At 35.8% G+C, this 24,325-nt stretch overlaps 1 protein-coding gene across 8 annotated transcripts in view; it reads right to left on the bottom strand.

The window, feature by feature from the left end:
- The window catches only part of CACNA2D3 (calcium voltage-gated channel auxiliary subunit alpha2delta 3), a 484,187-nt gene that overhangs the window by 69,278 nt on the left and 390,584 nt on the right, over positions 1-24,325 (bottom strand). For all 8 annotated transcript variants that reach the window (XR_003527193.1, XM_027640431.1, XM_027640432.1 and 5 more), the window contains 10 exons: positions 21,334-21,417; positions 16,280-16,351; positions 15,993-16,054; positions 14,092-14,159; positions 12,251-12,296; positions 11,998-12,095; positions 11,100-11,193; positions 10,335-10,430; positions 8,993-9,114; positions 8,337-8,417 (listed from right to left, as the gene is read on the bottom strand). Coding sequence is in view for 7 of the 8 variants with exons in the window: in XM_027640431.1 (XP_027496232.1) it covers positions 8,337-8,417; positions 8,993-9,114; positions 10,335-10,430; positions 11,100-11,193; positions 11,998-12,095; positions 12,251-12,296; positions 14,092-14,159; positions 15,993-16,054; positions 16,280-16,351; positions 21,334-21,417 (823 nt within the window). In the remaining variant the exon portion in view is untranslated. The remainder of the gene's footprint in view (positions 1-8,336; positions 8,418-8,992; positions 9,115-10,334; positions 10,431-11,099; positions 11,194-11,997; positions 12,096-12,250; positions 12,297-14,091; positions 14,160-15,992; positions 16,055-16,279; positions 16,352-21,333; positions 21,418-24,325) is intronic.

The raw sequence follows: 24,325 nt of genomic DNA, 5'->3' as shown, positions 1-24,325 counted from the left end.
AATCAGTGCTTTTCTACAGTGACAACCTAAAATGAGCACACTTGCAGTCAAACTGCAGATTCTAAGATGAAAGGTAATAAAATTCTGACTGGCAGAGAGATTTCACCCACAGTATTTCTAAAGGCTCAGATACAGCAATGCAGCTTCCAGCAAAAACCAGTCCACATTGCTGATAGTTTTAAGCAAAGGAAAAACAAGAATTGACTTGCTATCTCCTAGTCAGGAATAACCCAGAACATCTTCCTAGTCCTTAAAAAGAGAGTCCTATCACCAGAAACCTTTCAGGCTTTCCTTACTGTAAGACCATTAATTAAAAACAAAAAAAAAAGCAAAAGAAACCCCCCCAAAAAAACAAAAACCAAAGAGGTAAAAGGTGAGGAAGAGGCAATGAAGGGTGCAACATTTAAAGAAACTCATTCCAAGTCACATTGAAGATATTTCGGGGATTTCATGCACACACACAGCTGTAAATTGCTGTGGAGTTCTGCCAGAAAGCAAAGTATTTCATATTTCCATTAGTTCCCTCTGCTATGGGGATAGAGCAAGCCAATCCATGCAAAATCTGATTCCATACTTTCTAACATGCTGTTTGCTAGACAAAAAAAAAAAAAAAAAAGAAAAAAAACCAAAAAAACCCAATCCAACAAAAATCCCAGGGAAATTTTTCATTTAAGTTTTATAAGACTATAGATGATATTTACAAAAGGGTTTGCAGTTAACAAATTCCAGTTATTTCTGATGATAAGCTAATAACAAACACTGAGCAGAGAAAAGTATTGATTCAATTGCTTAAAGTAATAAAGATAAAATTATTTATTTTTTGGTAAACAGAATGTTTGACTACTGATAAACAAAGATAAAAGCCACCGCTTATTGTCTATAAAAATTATTGACTACAACAAGTGGAAGACTGAATCTAGGGATTCCCCACAGAACTGCCCTTGATTTGTAAAGCTTAGCAATGGACATCTGCCACTGAAATAATTTGTCTGCACAGATTTATTTTTCAGATAAAGGTTCCCCAGAAAGCTTTATTGTTCTTCCAGCAATCTCGTGAGAGTATTATAGTAAGCACAGTAATTTTTTCTAATCTTTGTGAAAAACACTCTTCCCCCTCAAAGTCAACAGAATATCAGGACACACTACTCTGCAAGGCATTTGAAAAGACAGAGAAAGCACACATACTGTTGTATTCCTGTCCTTCATAAAAGGCTCACTATATTGCTTTGTTTCCAGAAAAAGAGACTTTCTAAAATTTCATTTTAGAACAGAAATTAAAAACTACAAAAGAACAATGTTCTTTACAGAAAATGACCTACTATAGGTCATTTATTTATATTTATAGAGACTATATCTATATAGAAATACTCAAAGCTTAAACTGAAGCATACTTGCATGCCATATTTGTCTTTCCATTCAGAGCTTCCAAAAAGTCAAGCAAAATTCAGCTTCATTATTCTCTAGAAATGCAATGTCCAAACAAATTCTGGATCCCTCTTTTTGAACATTGAAGTATCACTGACACTATTCGTGGCTTATCTATCATTAACAACATGAAAATACCAAGTATTACCCAATAACCATCTATCTTTGCTGCCCAGGAGACAAGGACACACAGGTTTTAGTTAAGCATCCGGAAAGGATGCCTGCTTTTAAAGCTTTGCTCTTTGAATTCGGCCAAAGTTGGCATTGTAATAACAATCATAAGAGAGTCTTGGTATGTCCTGAGCTCACATTACCTGGAAAGTGACTGTATGTTCCCCAGACAAGGGGGGAAACAGGCAGCAACACCAGTCACAGTAAGCCACTAGAGGGGGGAAGGAGTAGGAAACCAACAATAAACAAACCAACAACTACATATTTCATACCTATCTCCAAGGAAAGCTGTGGTTTCTCTCTTGTGCTGATTGCAGAGGGATGCCCCCATGTTTTAGGGCTATGTACACTGTGTGTTCAACTTTTTTGGCATAAGGTTTCATCCTCATTTCAACATACAACACATGAGAAAACACTGTTAATATGTGGAAATATAGCCTACTGGGGGGAAAATAGTCAATCCACGGTACTTAAACTGGTAGTAATGCAAACATATATATGTGATTGCAGCTTCATACTTGCACAGTATTATTTGAAGTTTTCCAAAGGACCCAGCAGCTTATCTGCTGCCCCGTTCTGCAATCAGGGATTTATTTTGTTGGCATCAGAATTATTTAGCAAATGCCCCTGGAATCTCATTGCTATTAGATCACAAGGATCTTCCTCATCCACAAATTACATAGTACTAAAACCCAACCAACCAACCAGAAAATCCCAAAAGCAAAGTAAAAGTGCAGAAGCAAAGAGCAGGTGCTCTGTGCCATTTACTATACATGTGAGTACTACACATGTGGGATACTGTTCTAATTCATCTGTCAGAGTCCTGAATCCTCTAAGAGCAAGTGATGAGGGAAGTCCTAGAATTAGATAAATAGAGGTTAAATTCTCAACACTAGCAGAGAACTATCTTTAAAACCCCCGTTATCCAACTATTCCACACACTAATTCTGTGTGGTGAAGTGAAATTGAGAACAAATGGAAATGAATGCAAATGTGTGAAGGGTTGTGACTATGTGAGCTAACTTCAGGTTCCCTCTCTCCACACATTACCTGCAAACCATCTTTCCCAAGTAATGGCTCCCAACCTAAGTCTGCAAGTTCTTTAATGTTAGACTATACAAATACACATCTCAGTTTTCCTGAAACTGAAAACATTACTAATATTAGATTTGTGAACACAAAGATAATATTCAAAATGAACAAGAAACTCTGGAAAAAACATAAAGTAGTGGTTTTCTACCAAAGCATGAAAAACATTTTGAGGGATTTGCTAAACATTACTGCTGAATATAATCTTCTGTGGCTTATAATGTGGAGTAAAGATTAAGTAAATCACTGTCTTGCCTGACAAGGAAAACATCTATTTTAGAATGCCTCAAAAATTTGGTTGGTGTGTCATTATGATGACATATTCATTTTCCGTTAGGTCTTCACACTAAAATGCAATTTTATAGATGGCATCGTAAATTTTAAGGACTGTGTATGGCAGTGACATTTACTTGAATGTTCTTCATGATATACTAATACAATATGTGAGAAAGAATAGAAAAAAAATTCCAAGCACTACAGAGCAGATGTATTTACTCTATTTGCTACTGTAACAACAGTAGATTTCACCATTTGTGAAACATTTACAGTGTCTGTCACTCCTAGAAATATCAACAGTTAAAACTACTTTTGATTAAGCAATTGGGAATCAGGTTTTCAATACATGTTCTAGGAACTTGTTAAAAGAGAGATGTACATTCAAACCCTATTTAAATTCACTCAAAAAAACCCTGAATGGACTGTTGAGGTCACGTATATACAAATATTAACACATAGAAAAAAAAAAGGAACACAGGGTGAAGAGTAAAATTTTTGTGTCATAAAGTCACTGATTTTCAGATACAATGTGACCATTGTCCTCCATGAAATTATAAAAGAATCTTCCTTACTTAGAACCTAGGTCAGCAGAAGCCTCAGTTACTTGAAAACTGGTATATTCACAAATTTTCCTTTTAAATTGCTGTTTTGTAGAAGCTGATTTAAACAGGAAGAACGAAAACCTGAAGAGCGACCAGTCTCAATAAGACTGATCTGTACTTCAGAAGTAATATGAGATTCTGGATCTTTCCTGTTCTTAAGGCACAGCTTGAAATATCTTAAACAGCAGGACCATTAGGATCACTTTCCACTAGCCAGAATAGAGGCATTCAAAACTGAGTGCCAATTTTAACAAATCAGTGATGAAATTAAATCATTACCATCTTCCTTAGCTTATGGATGGGAAAAAAAAAAAAGGAGGTCTTAAATATTCAAGCTGTGTCATTTGAAATAGCTGAGGGATTTTAGCATCCTGACTAGGGATATTTAACATGGAATAACTGAATTTTTTTACTATAATAAAGTTGGGGTTTAAAATTATATAAAAGAGAGAACAAATAAGGTGATGGATGAGGACACCTGTAAAAAAATCTCTCTCTAACCAGACTTTGGAGTAAAAACCTTGAATTTGTATATGGGCTGGTTTTAAAAATAAGGGATCGACTTCAAGTTAAATACTGGAAAAGTTAGATACTGCATCATGGTATTACTTGGAACAATTTGTTTGCCAGAATAAAACACAATATTCCTTGTTTGCATAATAAGTATTTTTGGTAAAAGCATTTAAAATCAAACTTTCAGAGGAGACTTTTCTTCAGTTTCGGTAACACCTCCCACATTTGACTACAATGACCTGGCTTATTATATTTTGAATATATTTTAGTTCATATTTAAATATAAATTATATATCTATAAAATAACACTTAGGCATGATCTATGGTTTTGGCAGAAATCAATAGTAGGTGTTTCTTTTATTCTATTAAGTCATGAGTACATGTTTCTTTCCAAGAAATCTCTTACAAATAATTTCTATTAGTCTCACAGCATTAGTGTGGCAAAAAATAGGGAGCAACCCAACCTTTGGCAGTATCTACTATGGAATTAAAGGCACCTGCCATGCATTTAAGGACAGACTCCTTGCAACCTTCTCTGTCAGACACCCACATAGAGACAAGACACTGTATGAAGTTATGAATCATGGGTGGTAGAAAGTATCTCTCATTTTTGTTTCAGCTTTTACTGCTTGGCAGCAGAAAATTTGACATCTGTGAGAAAAAACTGGCCATCTTTAATCACTCTGAAATTAATAGATGTATTCTCTTGAAAAGACTACATAAAAAAGTATAACTATTATTCAACATGTTCATAAAGGGCAAAATCTAATCCTTGTGAGCCTGGCATTCTCACAAATCTTCTGGTAACTTTTGCCACAGAAGATTCTGAGAGCGGTTGGTTTTCCAGCCACAACCTGTACGAGGAACACAGCATAAAGAAGAAAAACAAACACACCAATCAAAAATCTTGCAATTATGAAGAAAACCAGATTTTTCTCTTCTGTCCAAACAGAAATTACTGCAATTGCTCTTTTTGTGCAGCTTCAGCAGAGTAGAATGAGTCAGGGTAGATTCACAGAGCTATGGCAACGCTTGAATGCATGTCCCAGGCAATCACTGCTCTTTGATAGAAAATGACTGTAAACATGCCTGTACATAAGAAAAACATAGATTTCTTTTCTTCTCAGAATTCCACTGAATAAGAGAAATTTTAGGATAGTGGGAGTAGTTTCATTTCTCACTAATTTAGCTACAGTGAACTTCTGTTAATATACTATTCCAGTTAGGGCTTGCTCTGTTTCAGAAACTACAGGTCTCAGGTATTGGTAAAGCTTTTTATGTTTTTAAAATTATTTTTAAAATGAAATTAAAATATTACTTGATTTTGACTGACAGACCACAGAAGAGCATGCATGCAAGGAGGACTCGGTGTTTTCTAATTTCGACTTTGATAATTAGGAAGTCCAACACAAAATTGATCATATAAAAAAAATTGGTAGAAAATAAATAGGTACTCTTTCATCGTACTTTGGTACCATAGAAACAAAACTCTTTTTGAATTCTACATTTTTAACAATTGGTGGCAAAAAATAATAAAGCCCCAGCTGTTTTTCCTATCTAGTTACATTTAATATAACACACCCAGAGAGGGTGAGGCCTCTCCATGTGTGGAGGCATTCAGGATCTGGCTGGACATAGTTCTGGTTAATCTGTCTAGCTCAAGAGTCTCTCAAATCTACTCCACTAGGATTGGACTACATGATCTCAAGAGGTCAATTCCAACCTTAACAATTCATGTAAATAACTGGTCTGCACACAAATAGGCACAAAAGGATTAAGGAAAATTATGCTTAATTTCAGCTTTTCTAAGCAGCCTTGTATTAAACAAAAATGGACTATTTCTTCTCATCTCCTTCAAATTTTAAATTTCAAATGACTGTGAGGCTACAGCCTTTGCCTGTGTATGATTTAATCTTTCCTTCTGAATAAGTGTCCAGAGTATTTTAGTCAGCACTGCTATGGATGTTTCCAATGAGGCTTGAAATCCAGGTTCTGCTTGTTCAATGAAGAAAAGTTAAGAGGACTTGACAATTTTCATCAGACATTTTCTTCAGCATTCTTTAATAAATTTTTGCCCTAAGAAGATTATGTCAGTGCTGTTATCTTTAATTAAACATACCAAGGGGATAATTTCCATGTTTTCTGTGAACAGCAATGGCCTCTTTCAACAGGAAGGGTTTTTAAGGTCCTGTATTGTACTGCAGCTTTTGAACTAAAATGTATCTCCAGGGAATTACTTCTATGAAGGTTCAACACTCCCAAAATCTCCGGAAAGAACCATTTTTTCAATTTTTAGAGCCTGCTTTGCTCCATGATGACTCTTATTTACTTGTTTCCATCCCCATATCTTGTTCAGAACTGTCTAGATGAGTAGTATCTTTAATAATTTATTTTTAAGGAATACTAATCTTGAAGGAATCTCATGAAATTTCAGGACTAGGGACTGGGTCATTCTCCTGTTTTTAGGTCATGTTGAGAAGAAAAAAAAAATCCCACCATCTTTTATTCTCTGTCACAATGTAACAGGGATATTTTGAAGATGCTTAAAATTTCAATGTAAACTTGAAATAGAAGACATGGTCATAGAAAACACTCAACTAAAATAGTTTTGACCATAAATGTGTTTAAACCTAAAAAAATCCCTGCATTCAGTGCTACTGTCACTTCCTCTCCAGCAACTAAATTGAGCTCTGTATAAACAGAAATGTATATGATGCTACTACACTTATATATTAAAGCCTTATGTTCTCCTTCCACACTTTCTATAGAAATTGGCATTCATTTAAGTTAAAAAAAAATAAAATCACAATCTCAATTGCAAGAGGCAGGAGGGATTTTAAAAACAAATTACATGGGTTTTTTGCCAATAAGCAAACACATTCTGACAGGGAACTGGTATTAGTAGGTACAGATGGTGAAACAGCAGCAACACTCAATTTCTGTGTAGTAACAGTCTGCAGACTCACTGATTTTAGGATTTTCTGCCTATATTACAGAGTTGAATATTCCCTACTTACAATAAGCCTTAGTGTAGGTAGGAAAATAGAAGAAACTACAGATTTTGTACTAAGAAATTGTTTTGTTCCTTTTTTTGGCCCCTCATGGGCAGGTCTCACTCAGGTTTTCATTTTATAATAATGTTCTAATTTCTCTCTGCCAGTTTTAAACTCTTGTAGTGGTCTGTAATAAACAACATTCTGGCACAGCTTTATTTTCAGTCAAATCCCTCTAGGGAATAGAGTGATTTAACATGAAATGTGTATCCCATCCTGCTGCTTTCTGTAATCTACTCAGACCAAATGGGGATAAGGAGTACTTACTTCACACAAATTAAAATGACACGTTTTGGCCAAATTTGAACTCCAATGGAGGTATTTGAAAATGTTACCCATAATCTTACTTTAGTCTCCCAAGTCTGGCTAATAAAAACTTCAAACTTCTTCCATTTACCACTGCTCCAGTTTCTGCCTCCAAATCCATTTTGCTTAAAACAGAATATTGTCACCCTTATAACAAAACCTAAAACTTGAAATAGATTCTGGGTAATTTCTTAAAAGTTTCCTGAGAGAAAAAAGTAGGACTGACAAGTCACATTTATGATCTCCAACTTAAAGAGGACAAGAATAATGCATATACTTGTTTGTCTCTGAATGGCTGTTGCTGGCTGAGTGATACTTTCATGGAAAAAGGTTTATACAGATCCAAAGAGGTCTCCCCACAAAAAAAGCGCAACTGAAAACATGCAGCCATACAAGAGAGAAAGGAAAAATTATTCAAAGTAAATTCTTAAAAATGCTTCATACTGTAAACAAAATATCTAGCACACAGTTTTAAAAGTTTACAGAATTAGAAGTAAAAAAAAACACTGAAGAGCTTCAGATTGTAAGTTCACCAATCTTATTTTTCATGGCATTATGCATTTGTAGATATCACAGAATTTTTTTACATGCTTTAGCATTTAGAAGGTTTAAAGACCTTGTCTTTATCTTAGATGGAAAATATGGGACCCAAGCAATTTTTAATGTTTAATATTAAACAATTATTAGGGAAATGGAAGCAACGCCTGCCTGTCTCTTTTACAATTAACTAAAAACCAAACAACCAAACCCAAAGCTTGTTGATGCAATATTAGAACTGGTTATATGTGATACCTTCTCAAAACATATTTCTACATTAAATATCTGCTAACCCAAAAAAGTGAGAAATGGTTAAATTGTTTTTTAAAAAAATAACAAATCAAATAAAGTACAACAATTGTACCTGCAACCACTGGAGATTTCCTGTCATCCAGAAGCTGAATAGCAGTACTGGCTGTCACCACATTGCTCTTGTTTGCAGTTTCTGCAGGGTTTATTAAGAAAAAAAGTAAAAATAATTGAAAAAACATATTGCAGAATGAGGCAACTGAGCTTTTTTCCCCCTGGTTTGAAATAACAGTCCATATGGATTTAGTGCTCAGAAAATAAAGTAGTAAACATCATGTTCTATATGTATGCACAGAACATACAGGCACTGCCATTTTAAATTCCCCAGCGTCCCAAACCCAAGCTTAAAACACTGAAATGATTATCAGGTTTTGACTCTGCTAAAATGGCAACAAAGGTGACAACTTTTGGTTGGGCTTCTCATTAGTGTGAACATTTGTTCTGTTGGACTTGTCTTCCTTAAAATACCAGGCTGTAAGTTCAACCTGTGCAAATATTAAAAGCAAAGTGTTACACCACACCTTGGGGTTCCCCCTGGAGCCCTGTAAGTGATGCACCTGAACAAAGGGCCAGTAAAGTAGCTGCAGATTTCAATGCATATTTCAGGTTAACATTTGAGATCAGCTACAGAGCCCACTCAGTACTGACATACTTGGAATCCTTTCAGCATCATATATGTCTCAGAATTTAGAGAATGACAAAATGATAGACCTGTGCTGAATGGGATTGAATACACAAAGCTCCCAGGTATTTGCTCAGCAGCTCTTCTGTACCAGAGTGGAAAATGGTCAGCATTAAAAATGTTCTCCTTATCTTCAGCTGTCAGGAAGTCTCTTGAGAAAAAAGAGAGACAGAAAACACTTGTTGCTTGTTGCGTGGTACACAATAGTTTCTAGTTTTGCAAGACAATTAAAAAAAATGCAATTTTTAGGGAAAGGAAATGGTTTGGAACAATTCTTCTGATACCATTTGTTCAACGAAAGGGTTAAATTTAGCCACTAATAAATATTTGTGACACACTTACAATCACTTCTGCTGTGGAAGATGGAAAAAGTACTGAAAAATAGTACCTCTAAGTACTGCTAAAAACATTTTTACTGATGTGTACAAATAAAAATGTTTAGTCTAAAAGGCCTTTGTCTTTTAGCACAATGTAAGAACTGTGAACTGTACAAGGTGGAAAATGCACTGGAGATTTGATAGTCTGTTGGCACTGGTATTAAGTAGTGAAAAAAAGAAATGATTTTACAGCCTACTTTCCTGTTACTGTGTAAGGGGTGGTAGTGGACAACTACATTATTCCTCAATAATTATTCCTCAATAAACAACTACTTTATTCCTCAATAATTTCAGGCAATGTTGACAGAGGAAAAGTTGTATCAAGTGACAAGAGAAAGTATGGTGTCCACACAGTTGTTCTGGTTTGCTGTCTGACAGTAACAAATTGGTGTGCTATTGATCTCACCCATCAGGCTACTTGAACTACAACAGTAGTTGTGGTCAGATAGGCACCATATAATTTTATATTAAATAAAATTATATTATCATAAATATCAAGTGCATATTTTCTTTTGCATGCATAATACCTCCATTAGATTACATCTTCTCCAAGCAAAATAGGAAACCCTTGTGTAATGAGATCTCTTGATTACTCTCACACTCAGTCCACTTCTGCCACTTGGTTTTATTTCAACACTGAAAATGTTTTCCACAACAGTGATGCAAAATCTCTGAAAAAGCCTACAAGTACTTGTTTTTAGGCGGGGTAGTAAAAAAAAAAAAATCATTATCTGCAGGTGTAGTATTTTCATAATTCTGCTCTGAAGAATAAAGATGTGAAGCTGGGAGTATGTGTGTGGAAAAAGTAAATATATGGGCTACTCATGTAAAATAGTTCATTGTTCCAAATGTTCCAGTTGAACAAAGAATTTAAGGGATCCTATGAGATCTTTCTAACTTGTTCTATCTGAAGAAACAGTAGATGGGCTTCATAAAAATAAACATTTTTCCCTTCTTTTCTTATATGGCTGCCAAGCATAGCTTTGTTACTTACTGGTTAGTGAGCTGCTCTGGACCCACAAACAGGTTGATACGAGATAGTCCAGTCCGTGTTCCAAGGAAGGCAACTTCCACTCCTTTGTCAGAGTTTCTGAAATGGCAAAGATAATACTTTTAGATAATAAAAAGATAAAGCTATATTACTGGTCAAAGAAAGTACAAGTCTACTGTAGTTCTTGAGAAATATTATCTTAAGCATAGTTCCCTTATTTATTGATTTATTTTTAAATGCTGTTTTTTAAGTTATAGACACGTGGGTTTTGAAAAACATGCAGTGTAGAAATGCGATTTAGGGTAAAAATCACTAAAAAGTCAAAGACAGTAAATTTTGTAGGATTTGTAGGGAGGGTCTATATGGAAGTCATAGCATAAAAAGGCACGGCATAGCTACATACCAACTATTTAATAGCCACTGGCACTCAGTGATTCTGAGATGGGCAGCAATTCCAGATTTTGCTCCCAGTCCATTCAACACTTCCATAGTATGTCTATGCTTCAAGTCATAGGTGTGAATGTTGCTCAAGCAAACAAGTATAGAATTTCATTAGTTTTATTGTGGAAATTACAACTAATCACCATGATGTACACTGCAAGATAAGCACTTAAGGCTGAACTCGAAATTGGTGCTATTTGGGATCAAATGGTTAAAATAATATCTTCATGCATATCAGAATTTGTTAGACATGCCACCAGTTCACTAACATATCTGTCAAAAATACATCCATGGCTGATAGATAAGGTTGACACAAAGCCTGCTTACTCTGATTTATTCAATGCTAGGCTGGTCCAATAAGCTTCAATTGGTGCACTCACAACTGCATCAAACAGAACTTCCTGGATCAATTCTTTATCACCTATTACAATATATTAAAATCAGTAAATGTATGTGCATACAGAGAAATCTTTTTAGATGACTAGACAATAGGTTTTCTTACATTGTACATTATTTTATCTGTGATATGCTTTCAAAAGTTTTGCATTATGAAGCACTCACTATGTAATATTAAATGGTATTTTACAACAATGCAGTTTTTCATATATAATTTCACTGCACTAACAACAATTTAGATAAAAACCCAAACATTGATCCTCCACTTCTCTTGTAACTTGTCCATGTATATATTATGTAATGCTCCCATTTGCACATGACATAAGGTTAAAACAAGCAGGTCTACTAACACTCACATTTCTGCAGGTGGGCAGAATATGCACTTACCCACTTGAATTTTTTATTCTACCTTGAAGTTCAGAAATGCTAATTTGCATACCCATCCTCCCTAAGATGCTCATGAAATATCTCATATATTCTTTAGAGGCATGATCCAAGGATTGATTCAGACCAATTCTGTTTAACTTACAAAACCAGATGGAGTGATAATTTTGCATAGCATAGCTACAGCATCCGAAAAGAAACCTGAATGTTTGTTTCAGGCATATTGTTCACTGCAAAAGTCAGAAATCTGAATCATCAATATCTTTATTGATACCCTGGATAAAACTCAAAACCAATTGAAATTCCAAAGTTACATCAGCCAAGCAATCCTATCACAAACTAACACTGGTTGAACTAAGTAGCTTTCCATTCTGTAGAAGGTTCAGTGCAACAGTTTTTAGCTGGAGTAAAGCCTATTTAAGTGCATGTTTAACAAAATACTTGCATTGCAGCAATGGCTCTTTTCCCGTGAGGTAGCGTTTAATTGCTTCTAACTGAGTCATTTGACGGTGCTCAGGATGTAAGTCAGTGTTGCAATAGGACCTGTGAACACGTTGTCAAGACATTAAAATGTTATTATATGTGTAAGAATGATCTCCCTTTGTCTTCGAACATAAAGAATTGGGCTCTGCAAGCACAAACAATATGAAACCAAGAAGGGTAACAGACACCAATTTCATGCTTTATTTAAGGCTTACCATTCATCTGCTAAAGATACATCAGGGTGTTCTAAATCATGTAAACCTGTAACAGTAATAATAATGGGTTACTTAGGGAGCAGTCTGGGTAACAGATGGTTATTTGCATATACTCCACAACATAAACCCTTTTTGGAAAGTGCATTATTACCACGACGAAATAAATCACAGTAAACTATGCTCAAATACACTTCAGGGTCTAACAAACTTGCAAAAGCCAGCTAAATCAGATCTAAAACTGAAAAGGTAGGAAAACTTTTTTTTGCTAGTATGTTTAACTCATACAAATTACTCACATAATATATTTAAAGTTAAGAAGAAAATCTGAATAAAGACAAATACAAAATGGTAACAGACTCCTGTTCATACTCCCTTGTTCTCTTTGGCCAGTAAAGTTCTTTATGCTAAAATATACACTTCTCATTTCATGTGAGTTGTTCTCCTTCTCTTTTAAGAAAAAAGTTGTAATTCCCTCAAAACCTAAGGACACAGCCCATGAACACAAACAACAATTTATGGGATCATTCAGAATAGTTTTTTTGTGCTAACAGGTCACGCAAATGCTTGTAAATAAGAACTATATCATTAGTTATATAGCACAATAAAAATGTACTTTGGCAATTTTAAAAACTCTTAAAACACTTATCAATAGACAATAAGAAAATAGGGATCAGAAGGCAGGGTCTGGGTTTAACCTGCCAGAGCACATAATAAACAATGACAAAACAACAGCGGTTAAGGAAAGCAGGGAAGCCAAAACCAGAACTACAACTGTAGTCCTTGGGGAGGACAGTGAAGTGTCAGTGATGGAGAATCAGTGAAGGTAAGAGTGGGAGAGAAGGAACTGTTAGTTATGGTTCTGTTAACACTTCTGGTGATGCATCTGGGAGCAAATATCAGACAGATTGCTGAGATGTGTGGCTGGATTAAAGAACATCAGTGAGAGGTATGTTGGGAACAGTTTGGAGAGCAAGCAGCTCTGAATCTTCTGCTGTGCTCTCTTTCTATCTAGACTTGTATTTTGCTGCTCAACTGACTCAAACTTCAAAGCATTTCTTTTTATATCTCTCCTGAGTACAGGAACATATTCGTGTCACAAAATACAGGAACAAAGACCTGAAGAAATTAAGTATCTTGTTTGACATCACTGACAAAACAAGAAGAATTGGAAATGGAGACTTCAGCATAAAATCTGAAAGAATTCCGGTATTGAAACATTTTTTGCTCAATAATTTCTAAAACTTTTCGAATCTCTTCAATCTTCTGAAATGCCTCTACTCTTCCTTCATCTTCAGAAACCTTGTTGCAAAACACCTTTTATCACCACACACAGTGGACTCCTGTACTCATTTAACTGGGGACTTATCAATAAGCAAAACCACAAAGAAAAAACAGTTCTTTCCCTGGTTCCCTCTACTGCTGCTATAAATATGTAAATCCTTGTAGATAATGCCCAAAGCAATTATAGCTATGAAAGAGTTCACAATGTATAGTCTGTGAAGAAAAATGCCATAACAATTATAGTGCTCTTAGTGGTTACTTCATTTAGAAAACACCACAAATAATTAACATTGGGCCTGAGTGATTCTCTGGAACATTGAGAGAGGACAGAAGATGATCACATCTAAAGAAAATTCACAGTCTGACTATGCTTAATATAACTGAGGACAAAAATCCTGTGAAGTAAAAGGTCTTCAAATAAAATTAAAAAAAAAAAAAAAGAAAAGAAAAGAAAAAATCTAATTACCTTATGGAATCTCCAGACAAACATAAAAGCTTTAAGACTACCAAATCAACAATAAAACTACTGTGTAAGCAACATGAGAAGGTAGGTATCTTACCTTCTTCTACAGTTACGTTCCCTCTGAAGAAATATTTTCCATGTCCTCTAGAGAGAGCCACACCTAAACTGTGCACAGAAATAAAGCAGACCTTGAAATCTGTGAGACAAACAATAGCAGACATTCAGAGCTATTTTCATTTCTAACATCTCCAGCTAGTGTACTATGATTAACTTTAAAACTGTTTGTTTCCAAACCCTCACAGATTATATTTATTTTACAACTAGTTGCTTCAATGATGTGGTTGCAACAATTGGCTGTATTTATGTGTGCTTAGAGGTGCAGTAAACCATTATTCTCTGGCAAACTAATAAATGAGCCCCTCTAAGCTCACTGCTGTTCACTCAGCATGAGATTTCTTCAGCTGGGCCTTGAACATGCCCATGGCCTTACAATGAAGGAGACAATTTTTTGTAATCAGAGTAAGCTGTTGAGAAACTACAGAAGTGTGGGAACTGATGGAGCTACTGAGAGGAAAAAAATTTCCAATGTGACAACAGCATCATGACTCCTCTTGGACTAATTTTTCTGTGTTTCATATTTTTAGTTAGTATAGCTCTTTTGTATTGACTTTGGCTTCATAAATTATCAACAGTTACATACTCTGTTTTGGTTTGGTTTTTAGTCTACCATTTAAACTATCCAAGTTTAATGGCTGGGGATTCCATGCCTCTTGTTATTGAACACATACACAGAATACCTTCTGGCATTCATTCATTCAAGGGGATTATCTCAGGCTAAAAATCTGCCAGTACTTGAAGTACATGTAGAGGCACCAAATCCAAGAGAACACAAACTGCAATCAACAGCTCAATCTGGGAAGGGGCTGAACACTAAAAATCTTTGACACTACAATATAGATTTTAATAAATGTTGCCCCTGCTGTCTTCCCAAATCTACACTACAACCCATCAAAACTAGATATATACCATGCTAAAAAACCAGGACTTTTTCCTAAATATTTCTGTCCTCAGCATCATAACTTGCACTGCATGCATATATCTGCTTACTTAATAGGGCAAGATAGACAGTGCCAGAGGAAAAAAAACCACAACAAAACAAAACAAAAACCCCAACCAAACAAAAAACCCCCAGCAACAACAAAAAATTCCACAAAATAAAACCAAGACCAAACCTACACTGAGTATTACCACTCGTGTGAATTTCAACAAGAATAAACACTGCATTAGAGGTCAGAGAAACGTGCCTATAGTTTCTCTATGTGGCAATGTAGCTCAAGTTATGTGAAACAGTTACATTGAAGAAAATTTCAGTTGAGTATTGCAACTGCCACCCTTCTGCTTTATGCATAAGTTACCACTAGTACTCTTTTATTAATGGATTATTTCTAATTCAAATATAAGCATTTTTGAAGTGACTACCTGTCTTTCTTTTCCTTTTTTTTCCCCCTGCCAAAATTACCAATGTACTCAGTTTCAGTTATAGAAATACACCAAAGGTAGTTCAGAGAAAAAAAACCAACCAAACCTCAAATTGGAAGTGAAATACTATCTCATTTTACATTACATTCTTGTTGTGGAAAAAAAAAAATCAAAATGGGGCTCAATATGTAGTTACTTAAATGGATTATAGTATTTATAGCTCTCCAAGTACTTTCGAAAGCCTTTCGTTCAATGTAAACCTCAACTGAATATTTTTTCAATGAAACGTAAGCCATGACAAACACTGGGAGTTTGCCTGTGTGAGCTTGCACAAACTTTCCATCCCTGGAAAAGCTGAAAGGAATGCTGGTAGGTTCCTTTTCCTTGCTATTTTCAGCATTGTCCAGGGATATTTCATTGTCTACTTTTGCTGATGAGCTTTTAATGAGTTCACAAGCTCTGTATAAGCACAGATCCAATGAGTTGGATGAAATGTCCATTTATTATGGTCGGCTCTACCTGAATGGAGTCCCCTTGATGTCTGTATAATAGTAGTCATTTGTCATCACCAATACCCGCTTCTAGATTCAGAACAAGAAAGAAGGGGATGGGGGAAGAATTTAGTTTGCTATGAGAAATATATAAAAGACCAAGTGGTTAATCCCTGATAAAATTACAAGCAATGTTTACATTCAGTGAGAAAAAAAAAAATACTGCAGTGAATAATATTTATAGCAAACTTAAAAACTGTTTAAAAATTATTGCTTGCTTTATATTTAGTTGGAATGATATTTTAGACACTGTACCCCTTTGTCCACTGTCTTCTTCACTTCCATGGAGAATTTCCCTGTTTTCCGATTCACCATTGCATTTCGGAGCTGAAAGGAAGGAAATGTGTGTCAATCCCTTTATTTGCATTTTCGATAATTCTTTTACCTCTGAGCTCTCCAGTACACTCATTTGGCCTAAGCAGTGCTCAATTTTCTTCACTTCTTCATTTTCAGTAATTCTACTATGCACTGAAAAACCCCCTTACAGATTCTGTTATTGACTGTATAGGCCAAGACTCCTGCCATACAACTCTAGGCACGTTGCTAAGGCACAGAAGATAAGAGCTTTCAGCATCCCTCATAGTAAAATAGCTCTTTGTGGATTAATCTGGATTTTATGTGACACAGTGTGATTGACTATTTTGCAGTCACTGCATGGGAGGGTAAGGACTAGGTTCCCAGCTGGATTTAGGTGAAGTTAGACCAGGGCTCAGTGTTTAATTACATCAACAACTATACAGAATAAGAGAAAACACCACTTACCCCACACTATTCATTCTACTTAAGAATCTACATTGGGCTGCATCCTAAACCAGTACCAGAAACTTCATCCTAACTGCATCAGAAATTAGAACTAGCCCATGAAAACAGAATGACAGCCCATTTGATCAGTAACCTGTTTCAGTGGGAACACAACTACAGTGCTCTGCAACTCCCTCAGTTGTCCTTTGGTGTCAGGTGCCCCTTGCAAGGTAATAACTTTTAGCTCTGTAATGGAAGCCCTAAGTCAGTCACACCTTTAAGAATTGGCCTGGACCTCTCCCTCTCAAAGCTGTCCAAGAGACATTTTAAATCCCTCTCAAAACCAAGTTGTATAAACCAAAAACTCAGAGAAGCTAGGGAAATCAGAAAATAAATGGAGTCTATACACAATGATTTACCTGCTGCTCTGCAAGTTACATCTGTTACTTTCTAGATCACCACAAACAGTGTTTTTCTGTAACTGTTTTCTAGCCTCCCAAACCTGTGCTGCAAAGCCCCTTTCCCAACACCTCTAAAACCCCTTCCCTCAGCACAACATATTTGCTCCATAGGAGAGAAAAGTCTTCCTCCCAGAGGACACACACCCTCTCCCTTAGGTGAACATGCCATGATGATGAAGAGTAAAAAAACCAACACCCATCCCCCGGGTCTACAGAACAAAATGACCAGCAGGATGAGGACACGCTACCCTGGCACAGCTGCTCTGAGGGCAGGGGCTCTGGGCTGCAACTGAAGAATGAAAATACAGGGGGTTTTTTTTAGAAATTCTCAACATTAGGGCTTTGAATTTGCCTATTTATCAGTTCAGGACTTCAGGGAAGAAATAAGAAAGTTACTGTTTAACAGTTATATCATCTATATATGGAAACATTTCATTTGATTGCTCTTAGATTTACTAATGGAAGGAGTGAGTTATTTCGCTTGTTGTGGTAAAAAGCACCTATGAATCTTTTGCAGCTGTAGTTTTCATTACAATTGGAAAATTCCACTATCACTAATCAATTCAATATTCAAAATGCAGAATAATATTGACAAAGGGAGCATTTTTATGTCTCTTCTATTGCTTATCTATCTGAACACAATTTTGAACATCATGTTCAAGTGAATAAATACCTCCTGTTCCAGAGTACCTCATGCCAGTTTGGGCAATTCAGTCGGGTTTTAATGAAAAATTGTGAAGATAGACTTATAAATGCACTCTACAGGCTTTCTGAGTTAGTATGGAGCGAAAAGCGAATGACTAAACTTGCCAGTGAAGTATCTGGTTCTATTCTCATGAACAAGTTGAGCATGGCTGACCTATCAAAAACTGCAAACTTTGTAGCTCTTTAAATCTAATTCTAGGGCATCTAGATTTGAATTAACAGTCTTACTCTTCTGTCAGTGAGTGTAAAAGAATAATTTTTAGCTGGAGGCATATATAAAATAAAGTATATATTTTACTGTAGATTTTTTTTTTTTAACAATACATAATAGGCAATTCTGGAAATAGTTTCCTATTTTAAGTTTTGTGGTTTTGGACTTGGAGAGCTGGTCTTAATTAACCATCTACTTTCTAACATTTACAGAACAGTTCCATTTATCTTTAACATGGTTTTCATTTTTCTCCTATTGGTGCCTGCAGTTGTCTAAGACCCATTCCTCCCACAAGCCTCAGGCAAGTCATAGATTTACTAAAAGGTTCTCCAAACTCTCAGTAGTGTTTAAGATCAAGTCTGCATGTGGGATTTAGAGTTTTAGTTTTCTTTCTTTTTTTTTTTTTTTTTCCTGCTTGCTGTGATTGCATTTCTTGGCTTTGTAATCTGGTTTCTCAGCTCTTCTGCAGTTTCATCTCCCTCCTCAAATGCATAAAATAAGTACTGCCTCAACTGGCTCCAAGCCCCAAAACATTCATTCACGGCCTTTTTTATTTGGAAAAAAAAATATTTCATTCAGCTAGAAATTATAATAAAGGAATTTTAAGTGAGTTAATGAGAAAAAGGTTTCTATCCAAATTGAAACTTTTCCTCTTTGGTCCTGTGTATTTGCAAACCTTGCTGGAAGACACTGTTAACTTAATAAACTGATGCTAAAATTTCTGTTTCTAATAAAATGCATTAACAGCAAGATAGTAGGTATTGTTAACCTGGAAAATGAGCTGATATATTTATGACAACAAAAAAATTATAACCTTAGTTCGGACACCTTTTGCTTACTGGATCACTAGAGAAAACCAATTTCTTCACCTCTTCAGAGTAATAAGTATTCTTACTCCTTCAGCTAAATATCTTCCAATCAATTGCTAACAACTGAGTTTCACTGTTGTAGTATGAGATCATTCTGTATTCTTGGAAAACTACATAACCCTTAAATTAATGTGGTAAAAACTAAGAAAAAGTCTTAATCAGCTTCCACATAAGTGTTTCATGGGAGAAAAGTATCCCAGTAGTAGTCTATGTTATTAAAAGCAGCTATATGAATATATTAATTCTTTCCCTCTGCAGTTGAATAAACAATGCTTTACTACCCAAGCTTGGAAAAAATCAAGAACATCAAATCCAAGGTCTTGGGTGAAGCAGAGCCACATGCAGCTTGTCTCTATGCTACAATTAAAAATTTATTTCTAAGAAGCTTGTTTTATAGGTGAAAGGGAAAAAGTGAGATAAAAAGCATGTATGTATCTTTCATCAAAATGTGAAATGAAAATTTTTTGGCCTACAGATAGACAAAATGCAATTTCTGGTAGAAATTTTCAGAAAAAATGACAGCATAGGAGTGTCAACAAAGGGAAATAGAGTTTAATTTGGACTTTCATGTGTATTCAGATAGAATGTCAATTATAAATAAAACTAAATTTGCAATGTCATAGAAATAGTTCAATGTTACATTAACTGAACCACTGAAAAAATGAGGGATTAACATCTCAGAATTAAGCAGATGAAGTATTGGAAGAAATAAAAATATAAAAAAAGAAAACAAACCAAAGAGAAAGAGCAAGAAGAAAAATCACGAAGGTTTAAGGGCTTTATGTAACTACAGAAATAGCATTTGAAAGGACAGAGGAAATTTTCTAAGGTCATTAGCAGAGAAACTGGTTGAGTAATAAGTGATCAAAGATAAGAAAAAAAAGCCAGGTATAAAACATGAAGCCAATGAGATCGCCAAGGCTGCTACGGTGTCTGAAAATCTAATGAAGAAACCTTAAATAGTGTGTGCATAGGAAACAGCACAAAGCCACACAAACATTAGAAAGAGTTTGTGCGTGCACTCCAACACAAAACTTTAACTAAGGAAGTAAGATGGCCTCCGAGGAGAGGCCGAGGACAATCTATCACCTGATGGAACAGACGTTGCTTAAAACATAGATGAACTGTTTCACTATTCACAAAGGGGGTGGAGAGAGGGAGGAATGCAAGATATATATTTTGTAAGGGAGAAGGAAAATATAGACTTATGTCAGAACAGGGATCAAGAAATTAGTACATCTGAAGACTGACAAGACTCCAGGGGCTGTTGTACGTGATCCATCCCAGATTTCGGAAGGACATGACAAAGTAAATATGGGAACCTTCAGTGGATATATTCAAAACTTCTCTGGAAAAGCAGAGGTACGAGGGACTTGAGAGAAGCTAACACAGTACTGATATTTGAGAAGGGATCGAGGAGACATCTATGAAAAATACAGACATGTAGTCGTGACTTTGGCAGTAGGGAACTTATGGGAAAAACTAAATTACAGGACAGAAAGGGGAACACCTGGAAAGTTACGATTTAATTAAGGACAGTCAGCGTGGATTCACACAAAACGAATCATGCCTAACAAATCAGATTTATTGAGGAAGTGACAGAAAGACCAGGCAGAGGTTAAGCCATGGACATAAGGAAAGCTTTTGATACAGTACTGCAGAAAAGGCTAAGCCTGAAAGGCAAGAAAGAATAAGATAAAGGGTGAACTACAGAGTAGATGGAGCACTGAAAAATGAGGCTAATGGAGAGCATTGTGTGCATAACAGTTGATAGACACAGAATGCATGCTCCTGCAGCTACCCATGTGTCTGGAATTAGGAGCTGAGAGTGAAACTGCTCTGCATACAGGTCAAAGAATCCAATTTTGTATATTCATCTGATGTTTTTTTGATTTTATGCATTCAGTAAACCAGCTCTCATTACTTCCATTAAGGAAAGAGGGATCTCACGGAAAGAAGTTAAACTCATTCTTTCATTTCTGAGTTTCAGCAGTTGTCTGGGCCGGCCCCAAGGAGACATTCTATTCCTGTCTCTCATGCTATATTTGCTGTCCAGCAAAAATACACAATGGGATGCATGGAGACTGCAAGGGTGATGAGTTTTACCAAAAATACAAAGAGTCTGTGTTTGTGGTATATGCATATATAAGGAAGAAACAATACAAAACAGTTGTAAAATTCTGAATGAAGTAAAAGGGTCTATTGTCCTTCCCTTCCTGACAGCAGTCAGGTGGCCTCTCTAATGACTACTTAAACAGTTTCCAGGTACAGTAGTGGGATGCAACAATGTCTTCTGACAGGGTTTTAAAACACATCACTTACCACATCATCTCTGTCTTCCCACTCAACCTCAGAAAGATCCACACTACTGTAGTTGGGCTTTCTTCTTTTCTTCCCCTCTTCATACTGGTATAAAAAAAGGTGAAGCATTTAGCACATCCTGTTTTATTTGCACAATTATTTTGTATCAGAAGATTTAAAAAAAATTTACTGGATGTTGATTTTGTGCAATACACTTCACAGCAGGGAGCTTAATTCATACAAAATGCGCTGTACTACTGCATAAATGTTCCATGTGAACTAAAAACCTACATCACATGATTATTATATGATCTCTTGTCATGATGTAAAACCTTTCTTGATGGATGCACTGGGAAATCAAACTCAGCAGTTGTACCTTCTTCTCCCCATATGGAAAATACACGAGACCTTGGATCTGGCAGTTTATGTTAAATGTCTCAAACTAGCTCTTTCAGCTATACAGGAAGTTATATTTACTATAATCTTATCAACAAAATGTTTACCCATTTCACTTTAAACAAGATAAGATGCAAGTCTTGGGAAGTATGGTGTTAACATTTGCTGATACTCCATTTTATCTACAACTTCATGGGGGAAAAAGTAACGTACTAACAGTGATAGTATATGGGGGTTTTATCACTACTCACTGTTACGCTGTAAATCACACATTTAAAATAAACATTCTAGAGACAAATTGATTTGACACCGAGGTGTTTATAATGTGGGAAATTCTGCCCCCTGCTGAACATTCAAAATCAGCCTACTAGTGTAACCACTCAAACCTGTCTTAGTGGAAGAAAGAAACAAACATTTAGGAAGACTTGTGAATAAAGAACCTAACTGGTTAAGTTAAATTAGGAGACTATATTTGAAAAAAAAAGTAAATTTGGGAGAGGACCAGCATAATGTGAAATCTAATCTCTTATCTTTTATGATGCATACAAGTGGGAGCAAACAACCATCTTTTTATGAAGTATGACAGGAGACATTGGGATGCTGTGAAAAACCCCCAAGTTGCTTTTCTGACTGTTCAACGACAGCATCACAGAAGGGTACAAAATGTACCTGTAAGGCAGTAGGTGTAGTTGATTCTCCTCCCTCAGGGCAGGACCAAATGTACCATAAACCAAACCTGTCAGTGTTTGATATGAGCAATTCATCACCACAGCCAACAGTGCAGGGACTTTAATCACATTCTGCAGATTACGGAGATCAAGAGAAAGACTTGCTCTCTGAGCATTAAGAAGGTTATTCTCAGCCTGACTTTTTCCTCTCTGAATTAGAAATTCTCATGTGAATTCCACAGTTCCTTTTGTGAACTACAATACTTTAAAATAGGCATGACAGTATCTTCCTCAAGAACAGCAAACTTGTAAAAATATTGACTGCAGCATCATAGTCACAAAGAGATTTTGAGATACTGGTAGCACTGTAAAGTTTCTTCTAGCACAGGCTTCACTGATCCTCCTTAATTTTTGCTCATAAAAAATTGGACACTCCAATTATTTCTACAGATGATTCTTTTGGGGAAATTCTGTGGGATACAATCCTGAGTCAAATTGCATTCTTTTTAATAAAAAATCCTAACAACTCTGTTCATATGTCTTAGTCTACATTGTGAGAATTGATGCAGATGTAACCGAAAAGTACTTTCCTGTTCTTTTCTTGCCCCTCTGCTAAAATCCACCATTCTTTTAACAACAGGGTTGTCTACTTCTGGTCTAATACCATTCAACAGATTGGTAGAGAGATGTGAAGAACTTCTGCTTTCAGCACATGCTTATATACTAGACTTTGAATTCAAGCAGCTCAGTTCTACAATTACTTCTTGCTACATGACAGCTCTGATAGGCAGAGATAACTATACCCAAATACTGAAACACGAAGTTTGCAGCCAATACAACTAAATCTCACAAGAATAACGTATGAGAGGATAACATCCCATTCATTAGCAGGGCTTGATTTTTGTAACTATGTTTGGCAAGTCTTTCATTATGGCTGCAGCTACATCAATATTATCTTTAATCTTTACAATGAGTAACTACATCTACTTTCTGTGGCTGCACCAATTAACCAAACAAATCTTTGATCTGATTTAGTCATTCTAGTGTAGAAATGGTTACAGTCAGGCTCTGAAATACTGAGAGCTGAACAGTGTTACATAGAAGTTAGCTGGGATCATTTGAGTAGAGCAAACAGCTCCTGTACTGGTTCCAATATTTAATTACATCCTCACTCACAGATGTTGAAGAGCTTCTGGCCTATATTGCATTCTCAGACACATGTGCAAATCCTTACTTAGGACAATAGTAGTTGATCTTGAGTGTCTGACAGCAGAAGTAGGCTTCAAACATAAGGCAAACCACTTGCATCATACTGATTATGAGGTTTCTATTTATTTTAATCATATAGATTTCACACCTTGCGCTTGGAGAACAAAAATCAAAAACCAAAAGCAATCAAATGAGGAGCTGGATAAGACACCCAAAGTTCTGCAGAAAGGCCAGAATTGGAAGCATTCATGTATTAAAAATTTAGATTAGAAGAAACAAAGCCAAAACCCCAGTGGTCTAGCAGGAGTTCAGCTCTATAAGCATTCAAAGGAATCGAAAGTGCAATTCCTAAACACATTTAGGACAGGAACTAATAAAGTATTGAGATGCCTAACCCCTTATTCTGTAATTACACTTTAGGAGCTACTGTTTAAGTGCCTACACAGGAATTCAACAAGTGAAGAACAGATTTTTTTTTATAGTTCAGAAAAGGACAGCAGAGAAAACAAAAACCAACTTCCAGGAAGAATGTGATACCAAAAAAAAGGGCAATTATTTGTACATCTGGGTAACTTTTCTTATAAATCTAATTTTCATGAAGATATCAACTTATTCTCAGCAGTAAATTTACATATCTTTATGCTCATGTAACCAGGGTGTCGAACATAAATGCACTTAGATCACATATAAAATACTTCTTAACAGTACTGTTGAAATGGCCATTCTTCTTCAGTTTCTTT

Source organism: Corapipo altera, unplaced genomic scaffold (genome assembly GCF_003945725.1).
Source record: "Corapipo altera isolate COAL_440 unplaced genomic scaffold, ASM394572v1 55, whole genome shotgun sequence".
Lineage (NCBI taxonomy): Eukaryota > Metazoa > Chordata > Aves > Passeriformes > Pipridae > Corapipo > Corapipo altera.
Note: the sequence above shows the minus strand (reverse complement) of the source record. Positions and strands in the feature narration are given on the sequence as shown.